Source organism: Rousettus aegyptiacus, unplaced genomic scaffold (assembly GCF_014176215.1).
Source record: "Rousettus aegyptiacus isolate mRouAeg1 unplaced genomic scaffold, mRouAeg1.p scaffold_m13_p_2, whole genome shotgun sequence".
NCBI classification, from domain to species: domain Eukaryota; kingdom Metazoa; phylum Chordata; class Mammalia; order Chiroptera; family Pteropodidae; genus Rousettus; species Rousettus aegyptiacus.
The window spans coordinates 154,907,033-154,929,518 of NW_023416295.1; the positions used below are offsets into that span (position 1 = coordinate 154,907,033).

At 33.2% G+C, this 22,486-nt stretch overlaps 1 protein-coding gene across 6 annotated transcripts; it reads left to right on the forward strand.

Moving 5' to 3' along the window:
• The first annotated feature begins 4,335 nt into the window (after positions 1–4,335).
• Positions 4,336–16,905, forward strand: KLRB1 (killer cell lectin like receptor B1). Of its 6 annotated transcripts, none has more exons than XM_036237404.1 (8): positions 4,336–4,567; positions 6,561–6,599; positions 7,533–7,565; positions 8,810–8,908; positions 9,603–9,695; positions 11,229–11,383; positions 11,759–11,871; positions 16,751–16,905. In XM_036237404.1, the coding sequence occupies exons 1-8, from the start codon at positions 4,462–4,464 to the stop codon at positions 16,896–16,898; spliced, it is 786 nt and encodes a 261-aa protein (XP_036093297.1). In that variant the 5' UTR covers positions 4,336–4,461; the 3' UTR covers positions 16,899–16,905. The 6 variants fall into 6 exon arrangements, with proteins under 6 accessions (XP_036093297.1, XP_015983510.2, XP_036093301.1 ...); XM_016128024.2 differs by having other exon boundaries at positions 9,621–9,695; XM_036237408.1 differs by lacking the exon at positions 9,603–9,695.
• The last annotated feature ends 5,581 nt before the right edge of the window (positions 16,906–22,486 follow it).

Here is a 22,486-nt window from a genome sequence, read left to right on the forward strand (position 1 = left end):
TTTCTTTTGTATTTTTTTCTTTTTTCTATTGTGGTAAAAACACATAACATGGTATTTACCTTTTTAACAATTTTTAAGTGTGTAGTTCAATATCGTAAACTATACTCACATCTTTGTAAAACACATCTCCAGACTATTTCATCTTGTATATCTGAAACTCTAGATTCATTGAACCATTCCCTTTATGCCCTCCCCCAGGCACTGTTAATCAGTAGTCTACTTTTTGTTTCTATAAATTTTGCTATTTTAGACACCTCATAAAAGTGGAATAATACACTATTTGTCGTTTTGCAACTGGCTTATTTTGCTTAACGTAATATCTTCAAGGTTCATCTATGTTGTAATATGTGGCAAGATTTCTTTCCTTTTTAAGGTCAAAATATTTCATTGTATGTATATATTACATTTTGTTTATCCATTCTTCTGTCAGTAGATACTTGAATTTTTTCAACTCTTAGCTATTGTGAAAAGTGCTGCTCCGAACATTGGTATGCAAATTTATCTTCAAAAACCTGCTTTCACTTTTAAATACATATCCAGGAGTGGCATGACTGATATGATTTTGGTGGTTCTAGTTTTAAATTTTGAGGAAACTTTATACAGCTCTGTATAACTCAGAGAAATTGCAGGTTTCTATCTAGACCACTGCAATAAAGCAAATATCAAAGTATACTGAGTTGCACAAATTTTTTCATTTCTCAGTACAAATAAAAGTTATTTTTACATTACATTGTTGTCTAGTAAGTGTGAAATAGCATTATGTCTAAAAACCAATGTTCATATCTTAATTAATACATTTTTTTTTTGCCAAAAATGTGAATCATCAACTGAGCTTTCACCAAGTCATAATCTTTTTGCTGGTAGAAAATCTTACCTTCAATTTGTAAAAAATGCAACATCTGTGAAGTGCAATAAAATGACGTTCAATAAAACAAAGCATGCCTGTATTGTTTTTCATGCTAGTTACACCATTTTACAATTATGCCAATGGTACACAAGGGCTCCAATTTCTCTACATCCTTGCCAACACGTTACTTTGTGTGGGTGTGTTTTTTTTACACTAACCATCCTACCAGGGTGAGGAGCTATCTCTTTGTGGTTTTGACTTGCATATTTCAGAGGATTAGTGATGTTCAACAACTTTTAATATGTTTATTGGCCATTTGTATAGCATCTTTAGAAAAATGCTTGTTCAAGTCCTTTACCCATTATAAAACTAGGTTCTTTGATTTTTTGTTGTTGATGAGTTATAAAAATTCTTTGTATATTCTGGATATTAATCTATTATCAGATATATGATTTGCAAATATTTTCTCCTATTCTGTAGACTGACTTTTCATTCTGCTTATTGTGTTCTTTGACACACGAAAGTTTTTCAGTTTGCTATAGTCCCATCATTTATTTTTGCTTTTGTTGCCTGTGTTCTTGGTATTATGTAAGAAAAATTACTTTCAAGTCCAGTGTCATGAAGCTGTTCTTTTATGTTTTCTTCTAGGAGTTTTATAGTTTTAGGTCTTATATTTAGGTCTTTAATCCATTTTGAATTAAATTTTATATATGGTAGTATAAGGGTCCAACTTCATTCTTTCAGATGTAGACACCTAGTTTTCCCAACATCATTTGTTTAAAAGCCTGTCTTTTCCATCCATTGAGTAATATTGGCACCCCTGTTGAAGATCATATGGCCATATATATTGGAGTTTATCTCTGGGCTTTCTATTCTATTTTACTGATCTATTTTTCTGTGTTTACACCAGTACCAGACTATTTCGATTACTGTAGCTTTATAATATATTTTGAAATCGGGAACTCTGAGTCTTCTAACTTGGTTCTTCTTTTTAAAAATTGTTTTGTCTGTTTGATGTCCCTAGAGAGTCCATGTGAATTTTAGAATGACTTTTTTTTTAATATCTGAAAAATATACCATTGGAATTTGATAGAAATAGTTTTCAATTTGTAGATTGCAAAGAAAAAGAATTATTTCCTTTATTTTTTTCAAGGTAGTTTATTATTAATATTTAAAAATACAACTGATTTCTGTATGTCGATCTCACGTCCTGCAATTTAGCTGAACGCATTTATTAGTTCTAACAGTTTGTGTGTGTTATTGTGTGTTGTGTGTGTGAAGTCTTTAGGGTTTTCTATATGTAAGTTCATGTCATCTCCAAATAGAGACACTTTTCTTTTTTCCCAATTTGAATACCTTTAATTTTGTTTTCTTGTCTAATTGCTCTGGCTAAGACTTCAAACACTATGTTAAATATAAGTGGTAAGAGGAGGTATCTTTGTGTTTTTCTAGATCTTAGAAAAAAATATTTCAGTCTCTCACCATTGAATATCCTGTTAGCTGTGGGCTTTTCATAAATGGCCTTTATTAAGTTCAGGTAATTTCCTTTTATTTCTAGTTTATTGAGTGTTTTTATCATGAAAGGATATTAAATGTTGTGAAATGTTTCTCTATCAATTGATATTATCATGTTTTTTGTCCTTCATAGTATGGCATAGTACCTTTATTGATTTTCTTATGTTAAACTGTCCCTTTATTCCAGAAATAAACCCACTTGGTCATTTAATACACTGTTAAATTTAGTTTCTTAGTACCTTGTTTAAAATTTTTGCACCAATATTCATTAGGAATATTTATCCATAGTTTTCTTTTAGTTGCTTTGTCTGGCTTCAGCCTCATAAAATGAGCTTTGAAGTGTTTTGTCCTCTTTAGTTTTGTGGGATATTTTAGTGAGAATTGCTATTAATTTTTCTTTAAATGTTAGGGAGAATTCTCCAGTGAATACCTCTGGTCCTGGGCTTTTTTGAAGTTTTAAATATGGTTTAAAACTTACTTGCCATTGATCTGTTTACATTTTATGTTTCTTTGTGATTCATTTTGTTGTGTTTCTAGGAATTTATATATTTTTCTTGAGCTATCCAATATGTTGTACAATATTTTATCGTATTCTCTTTGCTAAATTGTCTTTCTGTATTCTCATTTGGCTCATTAAGCATCTTTTCAGTTATTTTATTTTATTTTTTATTGAGGTATGATTGACATATAACATTATTTTAGTTATAGGTATACAACGAATGATTTGATATTTGTATACACTGTGAAATGATCACCACAATAAGTCTGATTATCATCCATCACCATACATCATTATAACCATTATTTTAAATTCTTTGTTTCTTCGATTGGGCCATGTTTCTCTGTTTCTTTGTATACTTCATATTATTTACTTACTTTGAAGGGGGTTATTTGAGCCTTTGAAGAAACAACCACTGTTCAAAGTTTTGGTGTAATGGTTTTCTGAAGGGTAGTGCCTTCACAAATCAGCCTAGCTGAAGGTCATAGGACATCTCAAATCTTTTTTTTAATCTCTTGCCCCACAGCTCTACATGCTGCTTGCCTTAGTTTTCAGTGTCATCCAAACTTGCGCTGATCCCATAAGCACCCAGTCGGGTAAGACAGAACTGTCTCTTCAGTATCTCCAGGCAATCTAGAATGTTGAACACATGGTCTATTCTTTTTGCTTCCATCTTGAAGGATCCCCACTGTATGAGCTTTCTTCTTGGTGTCTCCATACTATGCCATGGAAGGGGAGAGGCACTAATGGGTGTACCAAATGCTAGGAATTTCCCTACCCCTTTTGTTTGAATGCCTTCTTGGTTTTACAATGGCCTTGGTGCCATAGATAATCTATTGATATTCTGCTCCATATATTGTTGTCAACTCAGTACCTCTGTTGAAAGAAAAATGGCTTGTAGATTCTAGTCTGCTATCTCACTGAAGTCACCTTTTTCTTTTCTATTTTAAGCCTAGAGTAGATTTTCTTATGTTCTCACCTTCTTTCACAAAATGATTCTCTTATCACTCTCTTATCACCCCTTTCTCAATGCGTAGCTATCTTCTAGCATATTACGCTTTTAATAATTGAAAAATAACTTTGTTTTTAATTTACTCTGCTTTCTCTTCCATCTCAATTCCCACTATTAACCAAGCAAACTTTAATGTCAAAACAGGAGACAAATAAAAAATCTTTTATTTTTCCTTGAGTTACTCAATATTATTGCTACTATTGTCACATCTTATAATTATTTCATTATTTCAAATTCTTTGTCAGCCAGCTTATAGATCTGAACTTCTTTATAATTATTTAATTATAAGATGTCACTTATAATTATTTAATCATTAACCCTCTGAAACGTTTAGCATTAATATTATATATTATGTGTGCGTTTGCATATATAATGTCTCTCTCCATGTATATGCAAAGTAGATACTACATGTGTAAGTATAGTGGACAACCAGTAATAGATTGCCTCTCTAATTTATGAAGAAAACCCACAGTGAGAAGTGTGGGTGGGTAACAATACAAGAGAAACAGCAAAGCATTTTAGAATGGTCACTTCCTTTTGCTGATATTGCCTGATAGAACTTGGAGTATCTCCTTATATAGATGTTTAATGCCACATTCTCCTGTTGCAATGGACAGAGAAATGACAAATGCTGATTTAAAATTAACCAGGGATACTGGCCTTGGAACATCATCATCCCCATCTCTTCCTCAGGGTAAGTGGCTTTAATTTTTCTGTTGACATTTGTGTATCTTGCAGAGTTAGGTTTTCCTCTTAAATGTATGACTTTAAAGAGTTGGGTTGAGGAGGAATCTTATTAACTGTAGAGAAGAACACATATCACTGAGATTTCTTTTTTATCAAAATATCAGTGTGAAAAGTGAACATCACTCCTATTACTGAGGCTTGGTTGAAAGACCCTGAAGAATTTTAGAAACACATTGTTACTGTGCTGTAAGACTAGCCTACCTTTTTCCAAATCTTCCTACAAAATACTAATATTGTAATTAAGTTCCAGTGCATTTGAATTCAAAGCATTTTTTTTTTTTTTTAATACACAGTGTTGGCTCATGATTAACATTCTTCCTTCTCCAAAGTGTAGGTGAAAAATTTTCTGGAAGATATCGTATTTAAGATCAAAGACTTGAGAATAATTATAATATGCTAGTTTCTAACTTGAAAAGTATTACAGCTTAGAAGGAGACAAGCCACAATACCCTGGAAAAATTCACTAATGAACCTATTTGAAATTTTTTTTTTTTTGAAATTGACATTTTTGTGTGTTTTAGAGGATTTACTCTTCCAAATGAAAGGAAAACTACAACATGAAGTAATAGGTGATAAATGCCATAGTCTAGGAATGGATTTTTAAAAGACCAGAAAATAGGCTGAAAATACATTAAAAAATTATCATGACATAGTATTATTTTTAGAAATCTAATCAAGTTTGCTAGTCAATGATATTGTGATTTTTATCCAGTCTGGTATTCATTTTATATTATGCTAAGCATATGGATTATATGTTTTTAAGATGATTTGGTATAAGTTTGAACTATTAAATTATCAACATCCTAAATTGGGAAAAAGTCAGGGTTATCAAATAAGTTTCACTCTACTTTTCATATGGATGTTAAGGGGAATTGGAAGATTGTGATAACTACAGTCAGGCTTTGGTCAAGTCGCAGTTATTTTTTGATGGATAAGAGCAAGACTTTCTTTTTCCTTATTCAGATCTAGCAAAAGTGGGGAGATGGGATGATGGTGTTGAAAGAGGATGTCAGAAAGTGAATACAGAGAAAGACAGTAAGATTTTCTACAAAAGCTATTATTCATGATCCCAAATCAATGGGTCCAGGAAATTTGTCTAGTTTGATTATTATCTTACAAAATATCATCTTGAAAGTAAATATGTAAAAAATAGTAGAATAGAGTCAGAACAAAATGTGTGACTATAAAACACTTATCTGGTATTGCAATTATCATTGAAAACACTATTGAACTCTTTGGTTAAACTGTTCAGGCTGTGGTAAGGACATAGAACAGTGATTATATCAAAGGCAGTCAGTAAAACCAAAGAGACGTGTGAGTTGTGACCTATTTTGTTTACGGTAAAGGATTTGCTTTCTTACAAAAGTAGATAAGGTGTTGGCACCTTAGAGTTTATTCATTCATTCAGAAATAATCACCTACAATGTGCTGGGCATGCTCTAGGTGCTGAGAGTATAGCAGTGAATAAACTAGAGGAAAATCTTATTTTGAATCAAGTTTTGTAGTATACTACTGTGGAGACATACATAAACAAATAACTAAGTACATATAAAAGTTTATGTGATATTAAGTGCAATTGAGAAAAATAAAAGATGAAACTGGGATTTAGCTTTTGGGGAGGGTACCATAGCAAATAGAATAATCATGAAAGCCCTCCCTGACAAGATGCCATTTGAGTCAAAACCTGAAGGAATTACAAGACAAAGGCATGCTCTCTGAAAGAAGAGACTTTTAGGAACTTGTACCAGCAAATGTAATATCCCTCAGATGAGAAGTTACCTGTTACATTGTAGGAGGAGCATGCAAGTTAGTGTTGATTAGCAGCATGTATGTATGAAGACCAGTAGGAGATGAAACTAGAGAAGTAATGGGGAGCCATATTAAATAGAGATTTGTGGACTTTTATAGACTGTCATAGACTCATATCTGCTTTGTTGTAGCCGCCAGCCCCCGAAAGACACACGGACCACCGGAACTCAGTGAGTTATAGGAAACACTCTTTATTCAGCCAGCTGAGTCTGCCAGGGGTACGCAGATCCCAAATTAAGCAGCCCCGAAATGTAGAAGTACAAGGTTTTTAAGCCCAAAATCTCATTCTTCATTCTGTCTAAACACAAAGAGCTATCTTTCTTCTATTCACTACTTGTCAACTTACAGGTCGGGGGAGTAAGCGGGGGTACAGAAGCAGAAAGCTTGTTTAGAATGTTATGTTCCTATGGGTAACAGCCTATGTTCCCATGGACATAGCCATGTTCCCATGGGCATAGCCGAGCAGTAATTTTCCGGCAAGCAATAAATTTTTAGCAGTCATTTTTCAGCCATTACAGTTTCATAGAAAACCATGGAAAGGTTTAGAGCAATGGAGTAAGATGATTTTACATTCTGTTTTTGCCCCAAAACAATAGTGATTACTTCCACATAACTCTTCAATTTGCTGTTGTAACTCCATTAATTTGAATCTTATGTAGTGCTGCAAAAAAAAAAAAAAAAAAAAAACTTGATACAGGAGAGCATATCACCCAGGCACAGGACCTTACACTCGATTTCTCAAATTTTAGCAAAAATAAATAACTATTTTTTAAAAGCTGATCCATATTACCTTTATCTATAGTTTTTATAAAAGGTTTAAAGAAAATATTTGTGGAACTGCTACTGTGTACCGGACACTATTTCTAGCATTTTAGAATTATTTCATAGAATATTTTTCAAAACTTTATGAGGTAGATATGATTCTACATTTTACAGGTGAGGAAATTTGTAGTTTATAAGGTTAAATATATTGACCAAAGTAACATGCTTAAACTCACATCTGCTACAGTTGAAAGCTTCCACTCTTAATTATTGCTATACTTCAGTACTAAATATTAAAATTGTGACTGCATAGAGCTTTTTTTATATCTCCAATTTCAAAGGCGGAAAGCGTGAGGAAGAAAAGAGACAGAAAGGTAAATATACATGTGTACAATTGAATAGTCTTATGTTCATTGACTGAGTTTAGCCGGTCTGTCTCTCTGCCACCTATTAGAAATTTTAGGTCAGTATTCTCAATTTTGGTTTTCTCACATTCAGGTATATGTCCAGGGCCTGGAGTCTCCTCTGGGAATCTATTCCCACCCCGCTCCAAATGGTGATCCCCCTGTCACTACCTTGAATCTAATCTATTATCTATCTCTAACCATAATCTTTTATTACATTTAGCTATCTTAAATTCCATCTCCCAAGGATCATTTTAGAAACAGCTAATTCATATGAATGTCAACTATTAATGGGAGAGACCATAAATAGCTGTCTGCAAACTGGGTTGCCCGACTTAATCACCAGAGAGAGTGTAAAAAACAAACAAAATAGGAAGGATCTCGAAGGTCATTCTGGAACGTTTAATGAGAATAAAACAACATTTTAATGTACATGATACTAAATATTTTAACAATTGACGAATCATTTATATTGAGAAATATTGGAAAATTCAAAAAATTGGTAACATAAATATATCAATAGCTGTAGATAAATTAGAAAAACGTTACTTGCAAAACCTTTGCCTCTAATAATACAGTTTAGAAAACAATTTATAACTAGAGTATACGTAATATGCTATCAACCAAATGAGTGCAAAAGGGTTTTATAATTAAATCAGAGGTGTAGATGCTAAGCTTCAAGTAGAGAAATTCAAGTATGAATTATGAGAACAATTCCCATCAGAGCTGATTTGATTTTGGAAGCTGTGGCTCAGTATTTTCAAAATTTCTGTAATTTATAAGTTCTTCTTTTGTAATTTTTCCCTATGAAATCTATATTTTTAAAGATGTCTAGAATGAAGGCTATTCTTTTTAGACAAAATTTTTTGACTTACTTCCTACAATAGGGCATGTGCTTTATTTTTGTATAGCACTTGGCAATTTTTAAAACATTGTCACATCTACTTCTCTTGATTCTTATACCGATCCTTCACACACAAGAACAAGCATAAATATTTCGACTTTATCAATGAGCAAATTCTCAGTTGGATCTGACTGAGAAACCATCTTGTGATTCAGCTTTAAGATGGCTGATAAATATTCTTTGTTGTCCCAGCTCCCAAATGAAATTTAACAGTCTATATATGATCTAAACCACCTTTGCGTTTATAATAGATGAGCTCAACTGAATCCATGGAGTGTTGTCGTGTTGTCTTTTTTTTTAAATTTCTCAGATGTCTGTCAAGGGCCAACCTGGCATCAATTTGTTCTGAAACTTGCTTGTACTGGATTTATTCTTCTTGCCTTGACTATAATTGGGTTGCGTGTTTCAGGTAAGTGAAGCAAGATCGTTTATTTATTGCTCTACTTATTCTGCTTCTACCATTAATATTAGAGTATCGTAACACAATTTAGCCACTCCAAACTCAGTGAAAGCCCAATGGGAAAAAAATTACAAAATATGCTTCTAACAATGCTCATCCCATGTCTACTTTAAGGACTACAGTCTTTCACATTTTTCTTCCTAATTGTTCTGATGGTCTTCATGGGGTATTTCATAAGTGTTTCAAGAAGTTTAAAAAAATCACTATTACGATAAAAATATGACAATAACAAATAAAATTTAAATTTCCAATTATTTACAGTTTCTTTAATACCTACTAAATTTCAGATTGCATTAGGCAATTTCTCCCGTGAGATATGAATAATAAAACTCACTCTAAAGATGAGAAATTTGGGGCAAGAATTTAAGCAATTAAAACTTTAAGTAATATCCTTAAGTTTACTTATCTACTAGATATCAGGTAACCCAACCCCTGTGTGAGCTCACTTGTTATACGTTTTCCTGTTTGTTTGTTTGTTTGTTTGTTTATGTATGCTGTCTTCTAACTAGACCCTTTGTTACTACATTGCTATTGCTCTTATCTTCTGTTGATGTGAAGCTTATTGAGATAACTTATTTTCCTGAAGTGATAAATAGAACTTATCTATTTCACCACATGTTTCAGTATTTAATCCTCTTAACAGTTTCTCCTTATTTACTAGTGATATTCTTAAAACAAAAATCGTCAACAGAAAAGAGCAGTGTGGATGTTCAAGAGAAAAGAAACGAAACAACGGGTAAATTTGTGACTTTAATTTCCCAAGAATAACAACTAACATTTGGTAGATATCATGCACTACTTTAGTTAAGGCTCATAACAGCCCATATGTTAAGATAGTATTATCTCTCTGATTTTATGTTTGATAAAACTCAGGCATGAAAAAGTTAAGCAATTCACTTAGGGTCATGCAAGTAGAAAGCGGTGACACTAAGAACTGTACTTAGGAGTGTCTGACTTCAGAGCCTATAATCTTAACCACCAGAGCATACTGCTTCATGAGAAGCTTCTGTTAGAATATTCAATAATTAATAACCAAATATGAAGTTAAAAAGTTAACTTTGGTATGAAATTAACAGAACTCGAACATAATGCCCTTCCCTATTCTCTCTCTCCTCAGTATCCATTGTGGATAAAAATATTTATAAAAATATTTATAAATATTTATAAAAATTAACAGAACTTAAACATAAACAAACAGAAATTAAACATAAATAAATTTTTTAATATCGATTGTATTTATCACTAAGAAAAAACTCTTGTTCTAGTAAGTACAGTTGACTCTTAAACAATGTTGGGGTTAGAGGTGCTTATTACTTTCCACAGTTGAAAATCCATGGATAACTTTTGACTCCCCAAAACTTAACAATTAATGGCCGACTGTTGACCAGTAGACTTACCAATAATATAAACAGTCAATTAACACATATTTTGCATATTATATGTATTTACACTGTGTTCTTACAATTATGTAATCTAGATAAAAGAAACTGTTATTAAAAATATCATATAGAAGAGAAAATGCATTTACAGTACTGTATGTATTTATTGAAAAAAAAAACCTGTGTTTAAGTGGATCCATGTTCAATTTCCTATTGTTCAAGATTCAGCTGTGTGTTTAATGAAAATAACTATTGTCGAATGACTATAGAGGAATATGATCCATGTGCACATTCCTTTGGACATTTTAAGAAACCGTGGAATCTATTGGATCTACTAAATCCTATAGATTACATTAAGTAGACAAATATACCACTTGGCAAATAGAAATTTTCTCATGATGATTTTCTTCATGGTTTCTATCATGAATTTAGTGAAATAAATTACTGTTTGCTTAGAAGTTTGCATGTTACTTGAAGTAAAACTTTGGGGATAGGTTTGATATTTTTGTCCAGGGAGTAGTGAATTTACAGAAATTCAGAAATAGTTTTGGTTCTACATCCGTTTCGCTGTATTAACTTAACCAAGTTATTCTGTCAGTGTCTTAAAATGTAAGAAATGGCTGCTTAAGTTATTTTGATGATCTTTTCCTATTCTGATAGCCTATGATTTTGCATATGTTCAATATAACTGGTCATTAATTTTGAATTGTTGGTACTCGAATAAACAGTAAATCTCAAAACCCTCAAAATGATAATAAATTCATTAATTGTTCTTATGGTGATAAAGACTTCTGAGCATTCATAGTGACTTGTATGTGTGTGTCAATAGTTGTGATGGGATGAGGACCGGTTAGTAATACAATGTTTATTTCTTTTCTTTCTTACCTTAGAGAAATCAAGTTTGTTAAAGTGCCCAATGAACTGGTACCCTTTCCAAGAGAGATGCTTGTTTTTTTCTCATACTAACAACCCTTGGAGTGACAGTCTAGCTCACTGTTTCACACAAGAATCCAGTTTGCTGCTTATTCAAAATCAAGAAGAACTGGTAAATAATTAAATAAAATACTTGAATAGAACTTAACACTTTCTTCTAACCATATCAACATCTTTGGGTTTTAGCCTAAAGGTTCTATGCAGTTGGAAGTAGTGACTTTGACTTCAAGAAGCTCACAATCTGAGAGACAAAACAGACATGCAAGCAATGATTGACCATGACATGATGAATTTAACTATACAAATATAAATACAGAGAAAGAATTATCACAAAAAAAGGAATAATTAACTCTCAGGTGGAGTTAGGAAAGGCTTCATAGAGGGGGTTATAATTGAAAGGTGTTTTAGAGGAAGAGCAGAAGAACGCAAATGAATAGATAAATAGATTTAATATTTAGCCTTTTTGTTTTTTCTGTTTCATTTACAGGTATTGATAAGCAACTTGACAGATAACAGCCTTCTGTTTTGGATTGGATTAAAATTTATATTACCAGAGAAGAAATGGAAGTGGATAAATGGTTCTTTTCTAAATTCTAATATGTGAGTATTAGATAAACTATTTTTAATAATCAATTTACATCAGGTTTACATTGCAAGATAGTAACATTGTTATTAAAGATGGAGTTTTATAGTTTTAATTTAGTTTAAAAATTCTCAAGAGGTTCAGAATAGGTTGAGAAGATGGATAACTCTGAAGTTGGTTGAAACTTTCCATATATGAAGACATTAGCCCTTTATAAGAATAAATATTTTTATCCACAATGGATACTGAGGAGAGAGAGAATACAGAAGGGCACATAAAATGTAAAAAGTTCTAGCTGGAGGCTTGTGGCGCACAAATTATTTTTAAGTAGAGTTTTTCAAACCTAGTGGGTCACAATGGGAACAATTAATACAAAGGGAGAAAATGGTATATACCAGAGTATGGATTCCAGACACCTAAGAGAAACTACACACATTGTGACAAATGTCATAGTATATTTTAACCAGTGGTACAAAAAATATAGCTATGTGAGGGGACATGATACATAGCCACAAACGCATCATTTGCTGTTTTCTGCTGGGTGTCTGATTATAGTTTCTTGTGTAAGATGGTCAAGATCATCACCAATGCTCCACCGATAAATTACATATTTTAACAGAATTCATGGTTAATCATACAGCAAAGGGCAGGACGTTTTTTCTCTCTAAAGCAAATGTGTACAGGCATTCAACCAAGTTTGTGAAAAAATTTTCAATGAGTTGTTCAGAAGAGATGATATTAAGTGTTATGACTCTGTGAGTGATTTATTTATATTTGTACATTACTGTTAAAATGGGTTTTCTTATCATTCAAAAAAAGGTTAAAATTTAAAACACAGAAGCATGGAAGAGTATTAACTATTAAAAGAAATGTTGGTTTAAATAGTAAATTTGACATTGTTTGATTCATATTCTAAAATATTTTTTAAACATGAGACTTCAAAATAAAGGGTATTTTAAAATCAGTTTTGTAGACTAGAATAAATTTATAAAAAGGCAACATCCGTATTTTGTTAAATAGAAACCATGCTGATTTGTTATATGCTTTCTGAGAATTATTTTCTACCTCTTATTTACATAAAGATGAAACTCTGATATTAACTTGCTTTTATTTTTTCATATGTAGTAAAGGTTAATTTTCATTTATTAAATTGTATGCGTGTGTGTCTGTTTCTTATCAGGCCATGATGTTTATTTTATTGAGATTCATAATCCAAAAAAAAATTAAAAAAACACTGAAATGTTTAGTGGATGTGTTAAATCCAGTTGAACATTCCATTTTACTCTGAGGATAAAAGTGATACTTTGAGTAAGACACTAGCAGTTGGGTAAACATGGAAAGTATCAGGTTTAATAGCAAAAACATCAGTAAGACTCTGCTTTTATATTAAATCTCAGCACTGATTTTTCAGGTAATGGAAAAAAATAAAGGATGATTTTTTTTTTTTTTACAGAATTGTTTTAAGGATTAAATGAGATAATGTTAGAGAATTAGGCAGATATCTAATCAAAGAAAGCCTGGGAAGCAAGTGAGGGCCTTTTGGAAGAGGCAGATGAGCACTTAAAAGATATCTTGAATATAAAAGGATCAGAAGGGTAGAAAAAATAAATAATATAGACTTTTGCTATGGCCCAGTTGTTAGAAGGTCATGGTTTGACAAGCCTGTTGGGCAACAGGAAGGAATCAGATTGGCTGCATAGGTTCTAAGGGGGTGCATGAAGAATGGAACAAAGGAGCAAAAAAAAAGCTGTGATGAAATCCAGCCCACTGCCTCCAGTTCACTTTCTGTTTGAGACGAATAGGTGAATCTTGAACTCACTTGATTCTTTCACTAACACTAATACTGCCTATTCCATGGTCTGACTTCTTCTTTGACTCTCACCTGCAGTGAGCAACAAGGCTCAGGCTTGTTTAAAACTAAGCATGTTGAAGCAGACACCCACCAATCTCTTTTTGGAATGAGGAAAAGAAACAAACTTTTGACTATATAGCACGTGAACTGAACCTCTTTTCTTAGCTGTCTCCAATTCGATAGACATTACCCTCTAGGTCATTATTACAGTTACCGAGAACATTTAGCCATGTCTTATTCTACTGCACTTCACTTTACTGTGCTTTGCAGATATTACATTTTTTACAAATTAAAGGTTTGCGGAAATCCTATGTCCAGCTTGTCTATTGGTGTCATTTTTCAAACAGCATTTGCTTACTTTCTGTCACTTTGTCACTTTGTTGTTAATTCTCACAATATTTCAAACTTCTTCCTTATTATTACATTTGTTGTGGTGATCTGTGATCAGTGACCTTGGATTTTACTATTGTAATAGTTTGGGGGTGCAATGAACCATACCCATATAAGACAGAGAAGTTAATTGATAAACATCGTGTGTGTACTGACTGCTCTACTGACTGGGCTGTTGCCCTATCTCTCCCTCTCATTGAGCTTCCCTATTCCCTGAGATACAACAATATTGAAATTAGGCCAATTAATAACCCTATAATAGCCACTAAATGTTCAAATGAAATGAAGACTTGCATGTTTCTCACTTTAATTCAAAAGCTAGAAATGATTAAGATTAGTGAGAAAGGCATATAGAAAGCTGAGACAGGCTGAAAGTTAGGCCTCTTGTGACAAACGGCTAAGTTATGAATGCAAAGGAAAAGTTCTCAACGGAAATTAAAAATGCTATTCCAGTTAACAAAGGAATGACAAGAAAGCGAAACAGACTTATTGCTGATATGGAGAAAGTTTTAGCAGTCTGGATAGAAGATCAAACCGGTCACAACAGTTCTTTAAGCAAAAACCTAGTCCAGAGCGTGGCCCTGACGCTCTTCAATTATGTGAAGACTGAAAAAGATGAGGAAGTTGCAGAAAAAAATGTTAAGGTAGCAGAGGTTGGTTCATGAGATTTAAGGAAAGAAGCCATCCTCAGAACATAAAAATGCAAGGTGAAGCTGCAAGTACAGGTATAGAAGCTGCATCAGCTTCTACACCTAGCTAAGATAATTAATGAAGATGGCTACACTAAAGAACAAAATTTCACTGTAGATGAAACAGCCTTATATTGGAAGAAGATGCCATTTAGGACTTTTGTAGCTAGAGAGGAGATGACAGTGCTCATTTCAAAGCTTCAAAGGACAGGCTGACTCTCTTGCTAGAAACTAACACAGATGGTCACTTTAAGTTTAAGCCAATGCTCATTTACCATTGCAAAAATCTTGGGCCCTTAAGACTTATGCTAAATCTACTCTGCCTGTGCTCTATCAATGGAATAACAAAGCCTGGATGACAGATAGCACATCTGTTTATGACATACTTTACGCATATTATGGGGACACTGTTGAGATCTGCTATTCGGAAAATAAAAGTTTCCTTTCAAAATATTACTGCCTATTTACGACAAACTTTGTCACTCAAGAGCTCTGATGGAGATATACAAAGAGGTTAATGTTGTTTTCATGCCCTCTAACACAACATCCATTCCACACTCCATGGTTCAAGGAATAATTTTGACTTTGGAGTCTTATTATTTAAGAAATACATTTCATAAAGCTAGAGCTGCCATAGATAATGATTTCTCTAACGGATATATGCAAAGTAAATTGAAAATCTTTTAGCAATGATTAACCATTCTATATGTCATTAAGAATATTTATCATTTGTGAGAAGAGTCAAAATATCAACATTAACCAGATTTTGGAAAAAGTCGATTCCAACTCTCATGAATGACTATGAAAGTGTCAAGACTTCGGTGAAGGAAGTAACTGCAGGTATTTAGGGAATAACAAGAGAACTAGAATTAGAAATGGAGCCCGAAGATGTAACTGAATTTCTGCAGTCCCATGTCTAGATTTTAATGGATAACAAGTTGTTTTTTATGTACAAGCAAAGAAAATGATTTCTTGAGGTGGAATCTACACATGGTGAAGATACTATAAAGATCATTGAAATGACAGCAAGGAATTTAGAATATGGCATAAACTTAGTTGATAAAGTAGAAGCACAGTTTGAGAAGATTGACTCTAATTTTGAAAAAAGTTCTACTGTGGTAAAATGCTATCAAACAGCATTGTATGTTACAGAGATATCATTTGTGAAAGAAAGAGTCAATCAATATGGCAAACTTCACTATTTTAAGAAATTGCCACAACGACCCCAGCCTTTAGCAACTACCGCCCTGATCAGTTGGCAGCCATGAACAATGAAATAAGACCCTCCATGAGCAAAATGATTCCAATGACTGAAGATTCAGACGATGGTTAGCATTTTTTAGCAATAAAGATATTTTTAATTAAGGGAAGTACATATTTTTAGACATAATGCTTTTGCACATTTAGTAGATTGCAGTATAGTGTAAACATAACTCTTATGTGCACTGGGAAACCAAACAATTTGTATCACTCACTTTATTGTGATATTTGTTCTAGTATGATAGTCCAGAACCAAACCAGCTAAACCTCCAAGGTATTCTTGTGTTTTATTTAAGCATATCACATGTTCTCAATGCCTCCTCCAAATATTAGGTGGTGGTACCCTGCATATTTAAGAAAATTGAGGCTCAGTAAAGTTAAGATACCTTTCATATGACATGTTAATAGTAGAATAAGGAGAATTGATTCCCCGTTTCCAAAGTTTCTCTCTTTAAAAAAAAAAAATAATTATGAAGTTGTTGTTAGGATTGTTTTGTTTTTCAGTGAACATAAATTTGCAGACTCCAGAGGTTTATATTAGCTTTACATTAAATGTTTCTATCATTATATTTGTGACTGTAAACTTACTATTTAATAATTTAGTATTCTATTATTTCCTGAAAGTTGTAGAAAATATTAGCTGGAGAAGGAAAATTATGTGAGAAAATTCTAAACACTAAGGAAGTCTTCTCTTTTACCTCACAGATTACAAATTACTGGTGAAACTAAAGAAAACAGCTGTGCTTACCTCTCCTCGGCAAAAGTAGTTTCTGAGTACTGTGAAACAGAAAATAATTGGATATGCCAAAAAGAACTAAAATCCATCAGAAATAAAGGATGTCCTGATTCTTGACTACGCATCCCCTCTTGATCTGTTTTCCTTTTATTATAGGTTTCTGTAATTTTAACTACATATACTGTTAAAATGGCCTACTGTACATTTGGTGGCACAAAGTGATCAAATACTGAGAATACTAAAACTATTGTAAATCTTAAAGAAGTTCATTACTAACCTACTCCTTCTTCAAATGAGGAGACAGATACATAGAGAAATCATGTATCATTTTAAGAGAGAGTGATATTTTAGGGAGAAAAGCCAAGATCAGATGAGGGGAATGGTTTTCCATCCTGGCATGTAGATGTAGCCTTCATTGATCCCCTCTGTGCCTTAGCTCATCTCCAGAACAGTTGGAGTAAATGATCTCTAAAGTCTTGTGCAGTCTGTGATTTTTCATATCATCACACACGGGGTTGTAGCAGAACATCGACTTAAGTCCGTTCTTTTGACTTTCACATCAGAGATTTTCCTTCTAAGGGAGTTTAAGAAGGAAAATTAACTCTTCCCACCATTCCAAAGTTCTTCCCATTTTAGTTTTCTCATTACTTTTTTAGTTTCCTTATATCTCCTTCTCTCTATTGCTCACACAAGTGTAGGAAACAGGTAATCCAATTTTTCATTAGTCTAATGAAAAATAAGTGATATTTTTCAAGAATAAAGAGGGGAGATGTGAACAAGGAAGATGTTATCGAAATGCACTTTTACACCGTTAGAATCTGAGCATGGGATCTGCACATAAGAGCTACCACAGGTACTTAAAGACATTATATAAAGCAGGAATCCAGGAGACTAAGATGCCACCTACTGGAAACCAAAAGAAAAGCGCCTTCTTTGCAACACTACATGTCAGACCTTTACGCAATAAACCTTCTTTCTGGAAAACAGCATAATACACTTCCATTAATGCCCAGACAAAGAAATAGTCCATTAAACATCATGAACAACCAAGGTGACAAGGCATCTCAGAAAGAAAGAGAAAAATCTCCAGAAGTAAGCTTACAGACATAGAAACATATGATTTAAATGACAGAGAATTTAGGATGATACTTATGAAAAAACTCAATGAGATCAAAAACAAATCATATCAACAATTTCAGGAATTGAAAAAACAACTAGATGAACAGAGCAAGGAGATTGGAATCCTCAAAAAGAACCAAAGAGAAATTCTGGAGATGAAGAACACACTGCAAGAGCTGAAAAATGAAACAGCAAGTTTGGGAAATAGAGTTGACCAAATGGAGGAGAGGATCAGTGATATCGAAGACAAAAGTCTAGAAATGCATCAGAAGGAAGAAGAAAGAAACCAAAGAATGAAAAATAATGAAAAGAAATACAAGAACTAGCTGATACCATCAGGAGAGGGAACATAAAAATAATAGGCATTATCGAAGATGAAGAAAAGAAGTAGGGACTAGAAAGCATTTTCAGACAAATAGTGGACGAGAATTTCCCCACTAAGGATTGAGCTGGAGCTTGGAATTCAAGAAATCAACAGAATACCCAATTATCTCTTGCCTTCACCAAGACACATTGTATTAAAGTTATCAAAAATCAATGACAAATGTAGAATTCTCAAGGTGCCCAAGGGGAAGAAAAGGGTAACATATAAAGGTAAACCCATTAGATTAACATTGGACTTCTCGGCACAAATCTTACACTCCAGAAAAGAATGGAATCAAATATTTAAACTATTAAGTGAAAGGAACTACCAGCCTAGAATAATGAAACCAGCTAAGCTCTTCTTTAGATATAACGAGGTTTCCAGACATACAAAAATTGTGGTAATTCTCCACTACAAGGCCTGCACTACAGGAAATACTGAAAGGGGTCAGCTTACTTAAAACAAAAGGACAAACAATCATAATAATAATAATAATAGTTATAATAATAATAATAATTAGGAGTAAGGTGACTATCAGGCAAATAGAAGCAGAGAAGTGAAACCATTACTAAGAATAAGAAGAGAATTGCTATAGCAAGATAGTAATGAACGTTCAGTATACAAAGGGACAAATTAAGATAACAGTGACTGAAAAGGGGAGAATTCAAAGATCCAAATTCACAAAGAGGAATGGAGATTAGGCACATGCAGAAGAAAGGGACAACTGTACATATATAACTATCCTTTACATATTTATAATGATAACCACACACAGAAGATTCAGAACTGAAGTAAATAACATAAAACAAGAATGACCAGAGGGGAAACCCACAAAAGCCAACTAAAATAAAGAAAACAGAAATAAAAGGGCAAGGAAGCAATGGAAACATCGAGCTACCAGAAAGCAAAAGATAAAATGGCTATAAGAAGACCTCATATTTCAATTATCACCCTAAATGTAAATGGACTGAACTCATCAATAAAAAGGCACAGAGTTGCAGAATGGATCAAAAAACAAAACTCAACCATATGCTGCTTTCAGGAGACACATCTCAGTTCCAAAGATAAATATAGACTCAAAGTGAAGGGGATGAAAATGATATTTCAAGGAAATGGCATTCAGAGAAAAGTGAGAGTAGTGGTACTAATATCAGACAAAAATAAACTTCAAAATAAAAAGGTAAAGAAAGATACTGAGGGACACTTCATAATGATAAAGGGAATCATGCACCAAGAACACAAAACACTCATTAATAGCTATGCTCTCAATCAGAGAGCTCTGACATATGTAAAGCAATTGCTAACAAAACTCAAGGGAGAAATGGATCAAAACACTATCATAGAATGGGACCTAACCACCCCACTGTCCAATATGGACAGATCATCCAAACAGAAAATCAATAAGAAAATAACATCCTTAAATGATACATTAGAACAACTGGACATAAATGACAATTACAGAGCCTTCCATTCCCAAACAAGTGCTTCCACATTGTTCTCTAGTGCATGTGGAACATTCTCAAGGATTGACCACATACTGGGACACAGAAATAGCCTCGACAAATGTAAGAGGGTTGAAATCAAAATGCTTTGAAACTAGAGATCAACTGCAAAAAGAAAGCAAGAAGAACCACAAAGAAATGGAGATTAAACAAAACGCTACTGAACAATAACTGGGTCAGAGAAGAAATAAAAAGAGAGATCAAGAGATACATAGAAACGAATGATAATGATAGTGCAACATATTGAAACTTTTGGAAAACAGCAAAAGCGGTCATAAGGTCATAAGAGGAAAGTTCATTTCATTACAGGCCTACCTCCAAAAACAAGAATGAGTCTCCCCCAAAACCCTAATGCTTCATTTAAAAAAATCTAGAAAAGGAAGAACAAATGAAGTCTAAAGTTAGCAGAAGGAAAGAAACAATCAAAATTAGACCAGAAATAAATTAAATTGAAAAAATAAATAAATAAATAAGTAAATGCAACAAAGAGCTGGTTCTTTGAGAAAGTTAATAAAATTGACAAACCCCTGGCTAGACTTACTAAAGAAAAACAAGAAAAGACACAAAAAAAACAAAATCAAGGATGAAAGAGGGGAAATTATGATTAACATTGAAGAAATACAACAGATCGTACAAGAATAGTATGAAAAATTATATAACATCAAATATAATAACCTAGAAGAAATGGACCAGTACTTGGAAAAATACAACCTTCCTAGACTGAATCAAGAACTGGAAAATCTAAATAGACCGATCAACAGTATGGAAATTTAAACAATCATCAAAAACTTACCAAAACGTAAAGGTCCAGGACCAGATGGCTTCACCAGTGAATTCTACCAAACATTCAAAGAAGATTTAATTCCTATTCTCTTCAAACTCTTCCAAAAAATCAAAGAGAAGGAAATATTTTATGAGGCCAATATTACTCTGATACCAAAACCTGGTAAAGATAACACAAAAACAGAAAACTACAGACCAATATGTTTCATTAACACAGATGCAAAAATCCTAAATAAGATACTAATGAACTGAATACAGCAACATATTAAAAAGATTATACAACACAATCAAGTGGACTTCATCCCAGGGCCACAGGGATCGTTCAACATACACAAATTGATTAATGTGATACACCACATAAACAAATTAAACATCAACATGGTATTGGCAGAAAAACAGACATATGGACCAGTGGAACAGAATCGAGAGTCCAGAAGTAAACCTATATTTATATGGGCAAATAATTTTAAACAAAAAAGCCAAAAACATACAGTGGAGAAAGAAAAGGCTCTTCAATAAGTGGTGCTAGGAAAACTGGAAAGCCACCTGCAAAGGAATGAACCTAGACTGTTGTCTATCACCACACACCAAAATTAACTCAAAATGGATTAAGGACCTGAATATAAGACCTGAAACAATAAAACGCATAGAAGAAAACATAGGAGTGAAACTCAAGAACCTTGGACATAAAGAGGATTTTATGAATTTGACCTCAAAGACAAGAAAAATAAAAGCTAAAATAAATGAATGAGATTACATCAAACTGAAAAGCTTCTGCTCAGCTAAAGAAATTATCAACAAAGTAAAGAGACAACAATCCAAATGGGAAATTATGTTTGCAAGCAATGCCTCCAATAAGGGCCCAACATCCAAAATACACAAAGAACTCACACAACTCAATAACAACAGAAAAACAAATGATCCGATCAAAAATTGGCAGAGGACCTGAACAGACACTTCTCCCTAGAGGACATACAAATGGCCAACAAATATTTGAAAAGATGCTCAACATCATTAGCTATTAGGGAAATGCAAATCAAAACCACAATGAGATACCACCTCACATCTGTAAGATTAGCTATAATCAACAGAACAAGAATAACAAATGTTGGAAAGGTTGTGGAGAAAAAGGAACCCTCATACACCGCTGGTGGGACTGCAAACTGGTACAGTCACTATGGAAAACAGTGTGGAGGGTCCTCAAAAAACAAGGAATTGATCTACCATATGATCCAGCAACCCCTCGACTGGCTATTTATTCCAAAGACTTGAAAACCCATATCCAAAAAGATATTTCCACACCGATGTTCATAGCAGCTTTATTCACAGTGGCCAGGATGTGGAAGCAACCGAAGTATCCTACAATAGACAGTTGGCTAAAGAAGTTGTGATACATATATACATGGAATATTACTGAGCCATAAAAAGAGATGAAATACTGCCATTTGTGACAACATGGATGGAACTCGAAATAATCATGCTAAGTGAAATAAGCCAGAGAGAAAAAGTAGAAATCACATGATATCGCTTATATGTGGGATATAAACCTAAAAGCAACAAATGAACAGGACAAACAAACAGAGACTCATTAACCCAGACTACAGATTAGTGGTTACCAGAGGGTAAGGGGTGAGGGAGGAGGGGAAGGTAGACACAGTAAGGGGGGTCAAATATATGGTAACTGAAGGAAACTGGACTTTGGATGGTCACATACGATAGAATATACAGCTATCCAGTTATAATGTACACTTGAAAATTATATAATTATATTAACCAATGAAAAATATAAAAATAAAAAAATGCATGCCAATTTTTCTATGGAAATCAAATAATGATAATATTGAATTTACCTAATAAAAAGACATGATAAAATTTCTGAAAAATCGATATCTTCTTACTCTGATAAGTCAATGTCGATTTGAATTATATAAATTCAA